Source organism: Salvelinus sp. IW2-2015, linkage group LG6.1 (genome assembly GCF_002910315.2).
Source record: "Salvelinus sp. IW2-2015 linkage group LG6.1, ASM291031v2, whole genome shotgun sequence".
Classification (NCBI taxonomy): Eukaryota; Metazoa; Chordata; class Actinopteri; order Salmoniformes; family Salmonidae; genus Salvelinus; species Salvelinus sp. IW2-2015.
In genome coordinates, this window is record NC_036845.1 from 15,206,125 (window position 1) to 15,219,746 (window position 13,622).

At 42.9% G+C, this 13,622-nt stretch overlaps 2 protein-coding genes across 4 annotated transcripts; both read right to left on the reverse strand.

The window, feature by feature from the left end:
* Nucleotides 1–48: 48 nt before the first annotated feature.
* ethe1 (ETHE1 persulfide dioxygenase) lies at nucleotides 49–6,508 on the reverse strand. 2 transcript variants are annotated; one of them, XM_070444032.1, is made up of 8 exons: nucleotides 5,983–6,508; nucleotides 4,529–4,673; nucleotides 2,663–2,811; nucleotides 2,208–2,337; nucleotides 1,518–1,607; nucleotides 1,019–1,135; nucleotides 621–677; nucleotides 49–356 (listed from the first exon to the last, which is right to left on the reverse strand). In XM_070444032.1, the coding sequence occupies exons 1-7, from the start codon at nucleotides 6,172–6,174 to the stop codon at nucleotides 631–633; spliced, it is 870 nt and encodes a 289-aa protein (XP_070300133.1). In that variant the 5' UTR covers nucleotides 6,175–6,508; the 3' UTR covers nucleotides 49–356; nucleotides 621–630. The 2 variants fall into 2 exon arrangements, with proteins under 2 accessions (XP_070300133.1, XP_070300132.1); XM_070444031.1 differs by having other exon boundaries at nucleotides 49–677.
* Nucleotides 6,509–6,815: 307 nt separating this feature from the next.
* LOC111964677 (transmembrane protease serine 3) lies at nucleotides 6,816–9,630 on the reverse strand. 2 transcript variants are annotated; one of them, XM_070443823.1, is made up of 7 exons: nucleotides 9,543–9,630; nucleotides 8,667–9,049; nucleotides 8,314–8,492; nucleotides 7,751–7,846; nucleotides 7,279–7,421; nucleotides 7,044–7,199; nucleotides 6,816–6,941 (listed from the first exon to the last, which is right to left on the reverse strand). In XM_070443823.1, the coding sequence occupies exons 3-7, from the start codon at nucleotides 8,483–8,485 to the stop codon at nucleotides 6,882–6,884; spliced, it is 627 nt and encodes a 208-aa protein (XP_070299924.1). In that variant the 5' UTR covers nucleotides 8,486–8,492; nucleotides 8,667–9,049; nucleotides 9,543–9,630; the 3' UTR covers nucleotides 6,816–6,881. The 2 variants fall into 2 exon arrangements, with proteins under 2 accessions (XP_070299924.1, XP_023844284.2); XM_023988516.2 differs by lacking the exons at nucleotides 8,667–9,049; nucleotides 9,543–9,630 and having other exon boundaries at nucleotides 8,314–8,557.
* Between the last annotated feature and the right edge of the window lie 3,992 nt (nucleotides 9,631–13,622).

Consider the following 13,622-nt stretch of genomic DNA (forward strand, 5'->3'; position numbering starts at 1 on the left):
AATCTGCAATTTATACAGGTGTAGTCAAAGAAAGAGTTCATTCAGACATTTACATTTGAACAATCTTGATTTAATATAAAACTAGGTCATCTTAATGTTCACATTTTTCCAGGAGATTGTATTATAAAATGTTACAATGTACATGGCAATGTTTAATGATCATTAATGCATCTTTTACTATACAATTTCAGTATRTGTACACCCACCAAATCATGACCACTGCTTTTTTTTCATAGGCAAACAAGGAGGAATGTATGTTCAAATTGGAAATAAAATATATACAACATTAAGTTGTGGCTGGGTGAAAATCATTTCCCTCTTCCTCCCAATAGTGCTTAAAGTGAAATCCTAAAATCGATTTACATTTACATCATTTAGCAGACGCTCTTATCCAGAGCGACTTACAAATTGGTGCATTCACCTTATGATATCCAGTGGAACAACCACTTTACAATAGTGCATCTAACTCTTTTAAGGGGGGGGTTAGAAGGATTACTTTATCCTATCCTAGGTATTCCTTAAAGAGGTGGGGTTTCAGGTGTCTCCGGAAGGTGGTGATTGACTCCGCTGACCTGGCGTCGTGAGGGAGTTTGTTCCACCATTGGGGTGCCAGAGCAGCAGATTTGACATTCAAACCTCATGGAGTCCACACACCAGGTTTGCAGGCACCGCAATATCTGGCAGAGAGAGAAATAACAAATCAACATCTTGTTTCTATCAGTGAATTGAGAAGAGCTTACACTAACAAGTAATCAAATCGATGCGCAAAGGACAGTTTGAAAGAGTACAGTATGTGTAACATATTGCCATCTCTTCACGGATAGCTTTGTCATGCTCATTCTCGTGATAATGTTTAAGTGAGGTGAAAGACCACTGATAATAACTCTATTGTACTACAATAGTTGTATATAATCTAGATACTAATAGGCCCTATAGTAATATAATAGTATTATAATCATACACAACAACAGATTCTATTGTAATAGAATGGCTGCAGAGGGTGGACTGTCTGAGATACCTATCTTAGCAGGCTTGGGGAGGTTCAGCTTGGTCATGATGTCCACAAACTCTTCCACGCTCTTGGTCAGGCGGGGGTTAAACCTCCTCTCCTCGCCCACGGTGGAGGCCGTCTGACCTGCAGCACAGGGTTAACAGGCCTGTTAGCAATACAACACAATGATGATTCAATGACTACACTCAACTGTAGAACACACAGTCTGATCTGGCTTAGGAATGACTCAGAAGAGAACAGAGTTGAAAATGAAAGTAGACAAATGGTGAAGAGTGGTGGTACAGCACACCGGACAAGTTAACTTCGTAAAGTCTATGGAAACGATAGTGATAGCACTGTGAGAGTATACAAGCCTTCTGGGTATGCTTGTACGAAATTATTGGTGAGGCTATCCCCAAGAGCATAGATGTAAAAAAAGGAACTCTTGCAAGGAAAGGGGTCAGGGGATATACACATTACACTGGAATACAATAACACTATTGCATAAAGAGGATGTCTTGTCCACCTTTGTAGTCATGTGCAGGGAAGACGAGGCACTGGGGAGGTAATGTGAAGATCTTCTGGTGGATTGATTCATAGAGCCTCCTAGAGCAGCCTGGGAAGTAGATAAACAAACAGATCAGGGTTGTTTTCATTGGACCCCAAACAAACGGACTGAAACAGGGAGGGACTGCCTGGACTTGTCTGATAAGAAACACTAATTTACACTTTTCCGTTCCAAAACGTTTTCCGTCGCATGCTCTATTGAACATAACCCAGGAGTAGGCTACGGTTCAGTGACTATTCGTGATCAGACTACACTGAAAAAAAAGGCTACAATACTGCCACCTTGTGTCCACTAAGCATAAAACATCGCAACAAGTGTGGGTGAGGAAATGATCCACAAACTTTTCATGCATTGTATAAAAACAGTTCTGACCAAAGAATTGGGAAACAATAGCGTATAGGGATGAAAGTCTGTGACATACCCTGATAATATCTCCATGGCTAGACAGATCACCACAGAGGTCAAAAATCAGAGAGAATATGACTGAGTCACACTATAGTACTGTTTTGGCTTAGATATTTTCTTTTCACATTGTCAAGTCCAGCATGGATTCAGTCTTGTGGATGCCCAACCAGGCCAGTGCATTGCAGTACATTTGTCTTGGCTCTGCTCGGTTTAGCTTAGTAGTGTGGAAAAGGTTAACGTTACCCTGCTGGAAGTCTGTCCTTCCACAGCCCCTGATTAGCAGGGTGTCCCCAGTGAAAGCCATGCTCTGGTCCCCTGTCACCAACGTCACACAGCCGTCTGTGTGTCCTGGAGTCTCCCTCACCGTCAGATACTGAGGGACGAGAGAGGCAGTAAGAGGGATTACAGAAAACAAGGGAGGGGGAAGTAAAGAGGAGAAAGGGAGTGWGAAGGAGAGATGAAGAAGGTGAATACAGCTGAAGCATTTAGAGCAGTGGACAGCAACCCTGGTCCTGGAGAGTAACAGTACATGATGTGTAGGCTTTTGTTTCAGCCCAGCAGTCGTACTCAGTTGAAAAAAAAACTGTAAACCTATGACTCTCCAGGACCATGGATTTTGGGTGACCACAAATTGGGGTAGGCCCAGACCCATACTGTATTCTCTATAGCTATATGGCTGTAGGTAGGTCTGTTCTCACATGTTTGCCAAAGCTGATCTTATCTCCCTCTGATAGCAGGATGTCTGCACTGGCCCCGCTGTGCTTGGAGATGGCACTCTTCATCCCAAACAGCCTGTTCTTCAGCTGTCCTGTGCCTGTGATGTGGTCTGCATGGCAGTGAGTGTTCACTAATAGGGGGGGGGGGGGGGGGGGGTGGTACAGGGTATATGTCATCTTAAACAAGGAAAGGATAAAACAAGGAGATCAAAATTGGATGTAGGATTAGTGTGTGTGTGTGTGTGTGTGTGTGTGTGTGTGTTGATTTGATTTTTGATTAGGATCTCTTTTAGTCCCCATTTGGACTAATCTTCTAAGAGTACTTAAACATTAAAATACAATTTATAATACAAACACATTTTCACATATAACACACTATTACAAACATACATAATATACTAACATAATGACCCAATAAATACTCAATCTAAAAAATATTGATTCTTCATCTAGTATAGTCCCACAACATTTCTATGTATTATATTTAAAATGTTTTAAAATAATGTTTAAATGTATATATTGAAAGGTTTCTAGTTTGCTCAGTTAATTTATTCCATTTCTTTATTGCTTTAAATCAAAATGTTATTTTGCTATTTCTCTTTTCTGTCTGGATAATGCATAGATGGTGGACAATCTATTCCTAGCATTTACGGAATGTCTGTCTCTTACCAACTGAATACCGTTGTGAATAGAACTTGACCGTTTTAAATTATGTATATTATGAAATAAAAATAAGCATGTTTTTTTCAATTATCTTGTCGATTGATGACCAACCAAGAACACTGCGCATGACTGCAACAGAAGAACCATATCTCCACCTTAAAACAATCCTTGCTGCTTTGATCTGTACATTCTGCAGCCTCCTAACTTCACTTGATGATGCATTTCCCCAGACCACAGAACAGTAGTTCACCTGACTCTCAATTAATGCTTGTGTTATTTGCTGAAMAATTTTTCCTGGTAAATATTTAGCTATCCTTCTGATTATGCATGCTGTTTTAATAWWWWWRTTTATACATAGATTAGTTATTTGAGACGACCACGATAAGCAGTTGTCTAGCTGTACTCCCAATAGTTTGGTTTCTGCCACTTCTTCAATTTGTACTCCTCCCATACTTAATTGTATCCCATGCTGTTTTGGCCTTTTCCTAYTTGAACAGACCAACATAACTTTGGGTTTTCTTGGTGTTTAAAACAAGTTTGTTTTGGCAAACCCACTCCCTGATATTCTCCAAATCTCCTTGCAAAGCCTGCTGTACCTGTTGAACCGATTGTCTGGCTGCATAAATTGGAGTATCATCTGCAAATATAGTAGCTTGAGTTTCAACTAAGGCATAGGGAAGGTCGTTGGTATATATTAAATAAAGAAGTGGCCCAAGGCAGCTGCCCTGCGGTATTCCYCAGTTTAACACACGAGGGGAAGAAAATGAACCATTGGTATAGGTGGACTGTTTCCTGTCAGTTAGATATGACTGTACCCAATTCAATGCTACCTCCTTAAAACCATAATGCGTTAATTTTGTCAAAATTATTTCATGATCCACTAAATCAAATGCTGCACTGAAATCTAAAAATAGTACACCCACAAACTTGCCATTATCCATAGCATTGAGCCACTGGTCAGTCATTTCAACCAATGCAGTGGTAGTGGAATGTTTTTTGCGATAAGCATGCTGATTGGCTGTAATCAGATCATTCTTTTCCATGTACTCCCATGTGGGAGTGAGTTAGTGTGTAAGTGGATGGGTGAGTGAGTGAGTGAGTGCATGTCTATGTGTGTGTGGACGTGCTTGTGCTAGCGAGCGCATGCTTGTGTGTTTGTCRATGTTTTAGAGACATCCAAGTTACCTGCCACTTTCAGGTTGAAACCCAGTTCCTCTATGAGTTTCAGATCCCTGTCCACTGTCTCCAGTACTGGATCAATGAGGACCGCCTCCCTGCTCTCTGTATCAGCCAGTAGATAGGTGTAGGTGCTGCTCACTGACTCAAACAGCTGTAAAGGTTGGAACAAGCAAGGACAGGTGAGTGAGTAACCATAGGTTATAAAAGACGAGGGGCAGTACAGTATGCTATTACATAACACACATCATGCCTGTATATTGATCGTGGCTGATAATATATGGGTGTGTAGTCTTTTATGGTGATAAGGGGTTTGTTGTTTTTGGCTGCAAGTCTGTGTCAAGAGTCACCGTCAAGGTGGATTTTCATACTTTGAGGCGGTCCTACATGTGGGCATTCCTGCAACTTCAGGAACCCCTCTTTATCCTTCTATTGGTCCATTTTTAYGCTGACTCCCGTATAGAGGCGCTTATGTACAGTAGGTGGCGGTAATGCACCATCAAGTTGCCAACCGCCGATAAACTCCACAGYAGAGGCGAGGGCGACAACACTGGTGGCTAGCTAGGGTAATGGTAGACAGTGTCCTTCGCCCCTGCTTGTCGGGCACTTTTCCCGCATTTCTGTTAACGATGATAGTTGTTCAGTAGGCGTTTAGGACACTGGGTGCTAGGACTCCGGTACACAGCCGGTGGGAGAGGTAGCTAGCACACCGGTAGACCGTGTACTTCGCCCCCGCCTTTCGGGCACTGTTTTCCCGCAGTTCTGCTAACGACGGCGAGGGCAGGTGTTCGGCAAGCGGGAGTGAAAGACGCTCCGGTACACATCAGGCGGGGGCGACACTGGTAGCTAACTAGCTATCTAGGACACCGGTAGACAGTGTTATTCGCCCCCGAAAAACGCAATACTTTTATTTCCCTTTTGACCCACATGTTAATCGCATAAACAGACAATCAGGGGAAATCCAGAATATCAAGTGTCACACAAGCATGAAGATGGCGTACTTGTGTTATAATGTAATTAGTTACGATGTTTTTCTTGCTTTCATCTGGTTATCTAGTTTAGTTTGGTTTATTTAGATTTGAGTTATCACAAATTTAGTGATTTTATTTTGCCAGCAAATGTGTAAACATTGCCCTCTGTACGAGTGGCGATTTGAACACGCCCCCTCTACTACAGTTTGCTAACGTTACATTGTTCCACTTTTTTTTTTTTTTTTTTTAACAATGCAATAACGAAGGATGCCTGGAAAATACGTTCCCCCTAATTCTCATGTTGACCAATTGCAAAATACTTGTTTACATGCACTGAAAAAAACCGTCTGAGAGGTAGTGTTCACTGTACTTTCAACAAGTCGGCGGTCAACAAGTCGGCGGAACCCAGTTGAAACTTCAACCTAGAACTTTTAAGCATGCCAAACTTTGGCCAAAAGCTAAACATATAAATGATTGCAGTGGCTAACTCACCTGCCTGAAGAAAGGTCCTTTTCCCAACTCCATKCTGGAGCAGTAAGGTCGTATGATGACCGATTCAAGAGGCTGCTTGCTGGTGCGTAAGCCCGGGCCGATGTGGGCTGGAACTTTACGCGAGTACCRGGTTGTTTGTAGCCACAGCGTGTAGGCCAGAGCAGGTTTCAGTCGGTTTACAATTGAACACATTTTTTCTTCACTGTTATTTAACTGACACTTTTTTTCGGCTTCCTACTGGGCGACGGGCAGGGGTAGAAATCCCCAAACTGAGCAGACGAGTTTGACTAGTTTGTTGTGTCCCAATCCTCTGTAGCTGTCGTTGCCGTATAAGTATATTTGGCTATAGCCTAAAACATAATTAGCATGGTTGCCACAAATGTTGTAGCTATATTGACTTATTGTGCAATAAAATGTGCATGTCGTTTAGTGTATCAAGGAAGTCCCAGAAATCCGGTAAGGGAGCCTACTCTTTGCGAACCTCCAAGCACAAGAGCAGAGGACATGTGCACGCGCGCGCGCGCACACACACACACACACACACACACACACACACACACACACACACAGAGATAGGGGATCAGAGTTCGGTGTGTCACTATGACTGTGCACATGTGTATTCATATAACAAGGTACTTTACACTGCTTTTTGCCCTACGTGACTATTGTCAGCAACTCCAGACAGGAAACAAASCCAGTCCCAGTTGKATCCAACAATCCATGCATTAGTATGGTAATTAACCACATATAATGGTTTGAATAAGAATGTGCTTTCAATAAAATTATTGTCAGATTAAAGGACATTTTTTTATTTAATACAAAAATGGAATGTGAAGCAAAAATACATAATACTTTAATATTTTGCAGAAATTAAGTGGTCATATTGCTGTTCATAAAATCTAGCTGTCAGAGGTATAATTCATTGTTTTTGGGGTTCCAGATTCTTCAAATGTGTCCATCTGTAAAAGAGTCAAAATCATAACATGGAGTYGTGCATTTTCACATTCAGAGAAGCACTGACCCAGTTCTGTGTGACTGGTGCACCTACTGTAGCTATGTACCTCTACATATTTGTACATCCAAGGGAGCAGCTGGGTGACCCTGGTGTAGACTCCTGGTTTGTTGGGCCGACCACAGCCATCTCCCCAGCTCACTATCCCAGCCAGCCTCCAGTCCCCCTCCCCTGTCTCACACACCAGCGGGCCTCCACTGTCTCCCTTACAACCAGAGAAGACCACATATTTTTTCATGTATGCAGTTTTTGGTGTGTGTGTGCGTGCGTATGTGTGTGTGTACCTGGCATGAGTCCACTCCTCCCTCCATGGTGCCAGCACAAAGCATCCTGGGAGTGAGGTAGGAGCCATAGACATTTGGGTGGGAAGACATGGACTGGGCTATCACTTGCACCTGAGCCTGTCGCAGCTCAGACGGTACAGAGCCTGAGAGAGAGAGAGGCAGACAAACCGAGGTGGAGTAGAGAAAGGAGGGGTAAAGACAGAGGAGAGAGATGAAGAAGGAGAGATTATACAAATAGGAATGTTATAATGGGAAAAGAATGAAGAGACAATTGTCAGGTTATTGAATGAGATTATGGGATGGAAGGGAACATTGTCTTCATTCTGCGACAAATGTCAGGCAATTTGATGTGATTATGGAAAAAGTTGGAAAAAGGGAGAGGATAAAGACAAGGCGCAATAAATTAGAGTGATCATCCAATCAGTTGAAATCATAAGGAAGTGTTGTGAGAATATTTGGAAACATGACTCACCCCCCTCTTTAGTGTAGCCCCAGCCAGTGACCCAACAGGGGGCACCAGGAAGGAAGGACTCTCTAGGACTGGGCATACACACTGGTCGAACCCCACCTAAAGCAACACATAACACAACACCATGGTCATGTTCATTAGGACACAACGTAGCAAAACTTTTTGCAACAGAAAACAAGAGTTTCTTATTAGACAAGTTCAAATAGTACCTCCCCATTTCACTCCGTTCCTGACAGTGTTCTCCGTTTTGTGCAGCACATTGACTGTACTGCACTGACGATAAGCTCACATGTACCCAATGAGTCAATGGTTAAATCAAAAGTGGTCCTGAGAGGTAGTATTTTCACATTCTACTTTTAATATAAAAAAATCTAACCCACCATGCTCTACCAACTGAGATACRTTTTGTGTTGATATAGTGTTAAGTTGTCAGTTAGATTTCATGCCTGAGAGAAACCATGAACATGACAAATGCCAAACAGGAACAGGTGAAATCAGAATAGGAGTAACCATACATATAGCCATATAACCTCCGCTGAACAACCTTCATCATTAATTCTTCTCACCACCCATGTCTATGTCAGCCACGGTGCGCAGTAGCCCAAGGTCATAGTCGTTGTTGTTTATGGAGAAGCTGGGGTGATAGAGGATCTGCAGTGCTCTGTAGCGTTGGCCCACTGATGTGTCCGTCAAACTGAGCGTGTCCACAACCACCTGCCACTCTGACTCCTGAAACATGTTGTACCTGGGTTATGGAGAATGCAGGGAAATAGAAGGCACATATTATCTAATGTAATAAGTACAGTTTTCATATTAAGACAGCCTCAGAGTCAAAATGAGTTGTTGAGGATGTCATAATATGAACACCGTAATAAAAAATAAACGAATAAACCATTTATTCTCTCTCCCTCCCCCTTACTGGATGAAGCAGTGGGCTGCAGTAATGATCCAACGTGGYGTGACGATGGCTCCCCCGCACACATGTTTCCCTCTCCAGTGTAAACTGCTCTGCCAGCCCCACTTGTCCTCTGCTAACARCCCCCCGACAATCCTCCAAGCCTTCCGACCAGCACCAACTGGACCTAGGCAACCTGAGSGAGAGTGGGATCGGGGATGGGTGCTTCAATCAAATGAACTGTCAACACAGACATAACCTGAACACGGCATCACCTGCACTGATGTTTCCTGTCTTGTTAATGGGTTGCTTGGGCAGCAGGACTGGCATTGGGACACTGCAGTTCCCTTTAACGCCACATGGCTGCACAATGTCTGTCAGGTTGGGTGGGAAACACAGGAACTTGACTGAGGAGGAGACAAACAAGATGCAAAGGAGAGTGAGCGAGGACGAGGTAAAATGGATGTTTGTTGAATGCTTGCATCCTTTTTTACTGTCAAATGTGTCTTGTCTTGGGCGGCTGGTAGCCTAGCAGTTAAGAGCGCTGGACCAGGAACTGAAAGATTGCTGGTTCGAATCCCTGACCTGACTAGGTCAAAAGACAATCGATGTGCCCTTATTGCGCCTGTAAAATCTGTCTATATAACCCTAATTGTGCCTGTAAGTCGGTCTGGATAAGAGTGTCTGCTAAATGACTGTAAATATATTAAGATATGACATTGTGTCTGAAAACGTTACTAGCCATAAAATCCTTGCTTTCTCAAAGCRTATTGGAGGAGAGGATGCAAGGGACCTCCTCCCCCAATGAGCTTTGAGAGGAGTTGAGTGACAAAGGCTCGTGACGTTTTCASWCACAGCCCGGGTCTACAATGCCAAGCACTGTATTGTCAGTGAGGTTACCTAAAATGGCGAAGAAGATGAAAAGAAGGATGAAGACGGCGATGAAGGTCGTCAGCATTGTCAGACGTGAGGGGCAAGTGCACCGCGGGGGCTCAAGATCACAGTAAAGAAGGGAATAAGAATAGAATAACAGATCGTTGTTTTTGAATAAACTGCTGCATTCTGTTGGATACCTTGAACATTCAAGTGCTTTGAACAAGAATGTGCATAACCTTCATGGAAAAGAACAATACGTTTCAAAGACGTATGTCTGGCCCTGTGTGGTTGACATTTTGCAGGCTTTCATGGTTGTCCCAGGAATAGGTTGGAACATTTATGCAATCAACAATGTGTATTATACAACCATGAAAGGTTTCATTGGTACAGCCAGGGGGACTGTGGTGCTCAAGTACAGACACTTAAAGGGTACGTTCACCTACATGAAAAAATGAAGAAAAAAAATCTTCTTGTTTACAGTGAAAGTTGTTTAGGGTGCCAGTACAGTCAGCAGCCCTCTTTGTTTTTTAAACTACAGCCACCACGCACGCTAGCGTTAGTGTCACTGATGAGAAAAACTATAGGAATGGTAGTGCCTATGGAAGCAAACCATAAATAAATCACAACTTGACACGAACACAAGATAATCAACCAAAAGCCTAGTAAGACTTAGAGCATATTCATTACTCCAATTCTGTTGCAAAATGTTGCAACATTTGTATTAAATGGAAGCAAACAGAACAAAATAGGAAGGGACCTGCCTGAATTTGTCCAATAGAAACTCTTGTTTTGCTCTGTTTGCTTCCGTTTGGTTTATAAACGGTAAACAGTTTCCGCAATGAATATGCCCGTGTATTCAAGTCTCTCTCTCAAATACGGCACAGTAGCCTACCTGGCTCTTCATCAGGGCAGTCTTTGGGGAGTGTTAGCCCAACAGATACTTCATCCACTTCAGATGGCTTCCTCTGTGGGACCTCCAGAGGGCGATCACAGGGAGGGAGTGGCGAGGAGGTCTCTGAATTTGGGTCCTCTGAGCAGGCCAAGTCCGGGGGTTGGGGGGGCGAGGGGACTACCTTTGGGGATTGGGCCTCCATGGGTACCTCAGAGGAGGACGTAGGGGGATCAAATCGTGCTTCTGTTCGGGGCTGTTGGGCCTTTAGATTCCTCTCAGAGGGGCTAGGTGTTGGGGTTGTGTCTGTCTGATGGGCATTGGGAGATGGTGGTGGTATGCCCATTCCCAAGTGGTAAGTGGGAATCCCCATGAGTGCAAAGAGTGTAGAGGATGGTAACTGGAATACCCCCACTGGTACACCCCCAGTGGCAACATTGAGGGAAACCGAGGGGCAGGTTCCGAGGGATGGGGTAAGGGGCTCATTGCGTGGACGTTGTGCATGTGGAAGGAAAATGGAGGCCTTCATATCTATACTTGTGAGGTRTGGGTATAGGAGTTTCTGAGGGGGTGGTGTGAGGAYTGGTTGGGCGAGGGGGGTGATAGCAGACCGATGCTGTAGGGGTTGGAGGCGTGTGKCAGGTGGTGGAGGATGGATCTGATCAGGGGGAGTCTGCCCTGAGTGGGATTCAGCAGAGAGGGTATGAGGCTGGGRAGGAGAGCAGACCAGAGAGGGGAGCTCTGGGCCTATCCCAGATGAATTGGTACCAGAGGTACGACAGGTGCCCTTCAGCAGAGATATAGACACGCTTTTAAGAACCTGTACAATGTGTTTTAAGTGTAAATGTTTACATCTTGACACAATCTCTGTTCTTACAAGCACACACAGGATTTATTAACATATCTGTATACACATTAAGTCCTCCAGAAGTTTTGTGCTGTCAGTTCTGAATCGACAGAATTGTGTGCATGAATGAGAGTTAGAGAGAAAATTATGAGAAAGCGCATAACTGCTATAATAGAGCTATAAGGAATTAGAAGCTTGCTGGGAAATCAGTCAAATACCACCCATTGTAGATTAGGCAAGGACATTTTGTTTACAAAAAAAAGTTTAGATACTAAATTGATTTMACCTGAATGTAAGCCATAGAGAGCTGTGCATCTCTACTTCATCAGGGATTATTCAACTTAATCTATTGCTCCTTCACTCAAAGTTGGAATTCCAAAGTCACAATTAAAACATCCTTGAAATAGTGGCAACAATTCTGTCAAAGGCATCGTCTATCCCATGCTTGGTCTTTTTCAGTTTATTTTCGCCAGACCGCTCCTCTTTTGTCTCTTCTTCTACCTGCACTCCTCCTTCCGTACCCAACCTTGTTCCTTTCCTAATCGTTTCATTATCTCACCCCCCTCCTTCTCCTCTCATGAGTTACACCTCTCCTTAATCTTTCTCTCCTCCTCTGGAGGTAGGTAGGTGCTAGCAGTACTGGACAAGGTAGGGCTMTAACAGATCTATGCACTCTTGTCATCGGGGATCATGAAATATGCACGTGAATAATTGTGAGCCAGGGTCAGAGTTTAACAGAGGGTAATGTATACTGTACCGCCGAGTCATTCACACTCGCAGATACTCAGTTACAGAGGTGCACAGGTACATACACAGTATAATGAATGAAAACAAACATACTTATGTTTTAAATATACAATAAATCCATTTTGTTGGGATTAAATAAATCCATTTGTATGTAAGGGCTGCTCATTTTATATGATCTCCTAGGTTGGTTGCATAACAGTATGACAAAAACACAGTTTGTTTATGTTTATTGATAGGACGGGAGTCTAATGGGGGCGCGCACCAACGCTGTCAATGACTTACACTGACCCACTATCTCTGTGTGTGTGTGAGTCCTGTTTCACATCAGCAGCATTTGTTTGGGCCTCTCGACATTACTGTCCACAGACAGGTGTTGGCAGGACAAGACTTGGATGCGTCCACACGCTTCACACCACCAGAGGTTAAAGAAGTGCTGAGAGAAGAGCCAAACATCAACGTAGATGGGTTAAAGAAGTGCTGAGAGAAGAGCCAAACATCAACGTAGAGGGGTTAAAGAAGTGCTGAGAGAAGAGCCAAACATCAACGTAGAGCAAATGTATTTAAACAGTTTTGAAAACCAATTAGTCAATTTCTGTCTATTGTTTGACCAGTACAGCAGGGTTGATGTCAATTTGAAATGAAGTTAGTCAATTCAGGAAGTGATTTGAATTTAAAATACAAAAAACGGCTAGACTTTTGAAATATCTTCTCCTCAGCTGAATAAGTGGTCATTGAAAATACAACTTTTTTCTGCGTTATTATTCAATTGGAAAATATCTTTATTTCCAGAATTGACTGACTTCAATTCGAATTGACCCTAACCCACAGCAAACTTGAAATAGACCAGCAACAACATGAGTAGAATAAAATGTATTACATGTACAATAACAGTAATARAGATATTTACAGCAGAGCTCACATTAACAAACTCMAAACAACAATATATACATATACRTTATGAACAAACCTTGATTAGTCGCTCATCATATCACCATGTTATTATTGCATCATATCTTCACCAACATCATCATGTTCTAAATATAATACATCTCTTATAGGCTTGTTTACACTGGGACGAAAAATTGCGCTTGATGGTGCAGATTGTGTATCTCCTTAAAAGACTACCTCTGTCATTTTATTAATGTAATTTACAAACTGTAAATAACTGTATCGGAGTAAAAACAGGACAATGTCTGCGGACGCTTTGACAGTATGTTCGAGAGCGGTATCAGAGAGCAATACATTTACTTAGTCATCCTCGTACGTCACCCTCGTACGTAGCGGGACAGTCTTCTGCCACTGTAGTCTGTCTTTTGCCACTGTTTGTGCCCTACCCCATGAGAAACCCATCTCTTCCCATAGAACCTTCAGAATATTTCTCTCCCCCTGTTATGTTTTATATTTACAGACGTGTACATCATCTCTTTATAATTCCCAATTTCTGTCTTAATTCACTTGCTCTTCTGTTTGACCTCTTAAATTCTCCTTTTTATCTTCTCCGTCGCCTCTCTCTACATCCCCCTCTATCTCTCCTTCCACTCCCTTCTTGTCTTTGTTTTCACCTCTCTCTTTCCCTTCTTTAGTTTTATTTCTAGTCTCTGACCTTTTTTTGCCTCTCTCC

Excerpts from the sequence above, each read along its gene's own strand:
- LOC111964677 (XM_070443823.1), bottom strand. The coding sequence starts at position 8,485 with ATGTTTCAGGAGTCAGAGTGGCAGGTGGTTGTGGACACGCTCAGTTTG. Across the intron at positions 7,200-7,278 it reads GAGGAGTGGACTCATGCCAG|GGAGACAGTGGAGGCCCGCT; the intron begins GTACACACACAC and ends TCTGGTTGTAAG. Across the intron at positions 6,942-7,043 it reads GGATGTACAAATATGTAGAG|ATGGACACATTTGAAGAATC; the intron begins GTACATAGCTAC and ends ACTCTTTTACAG.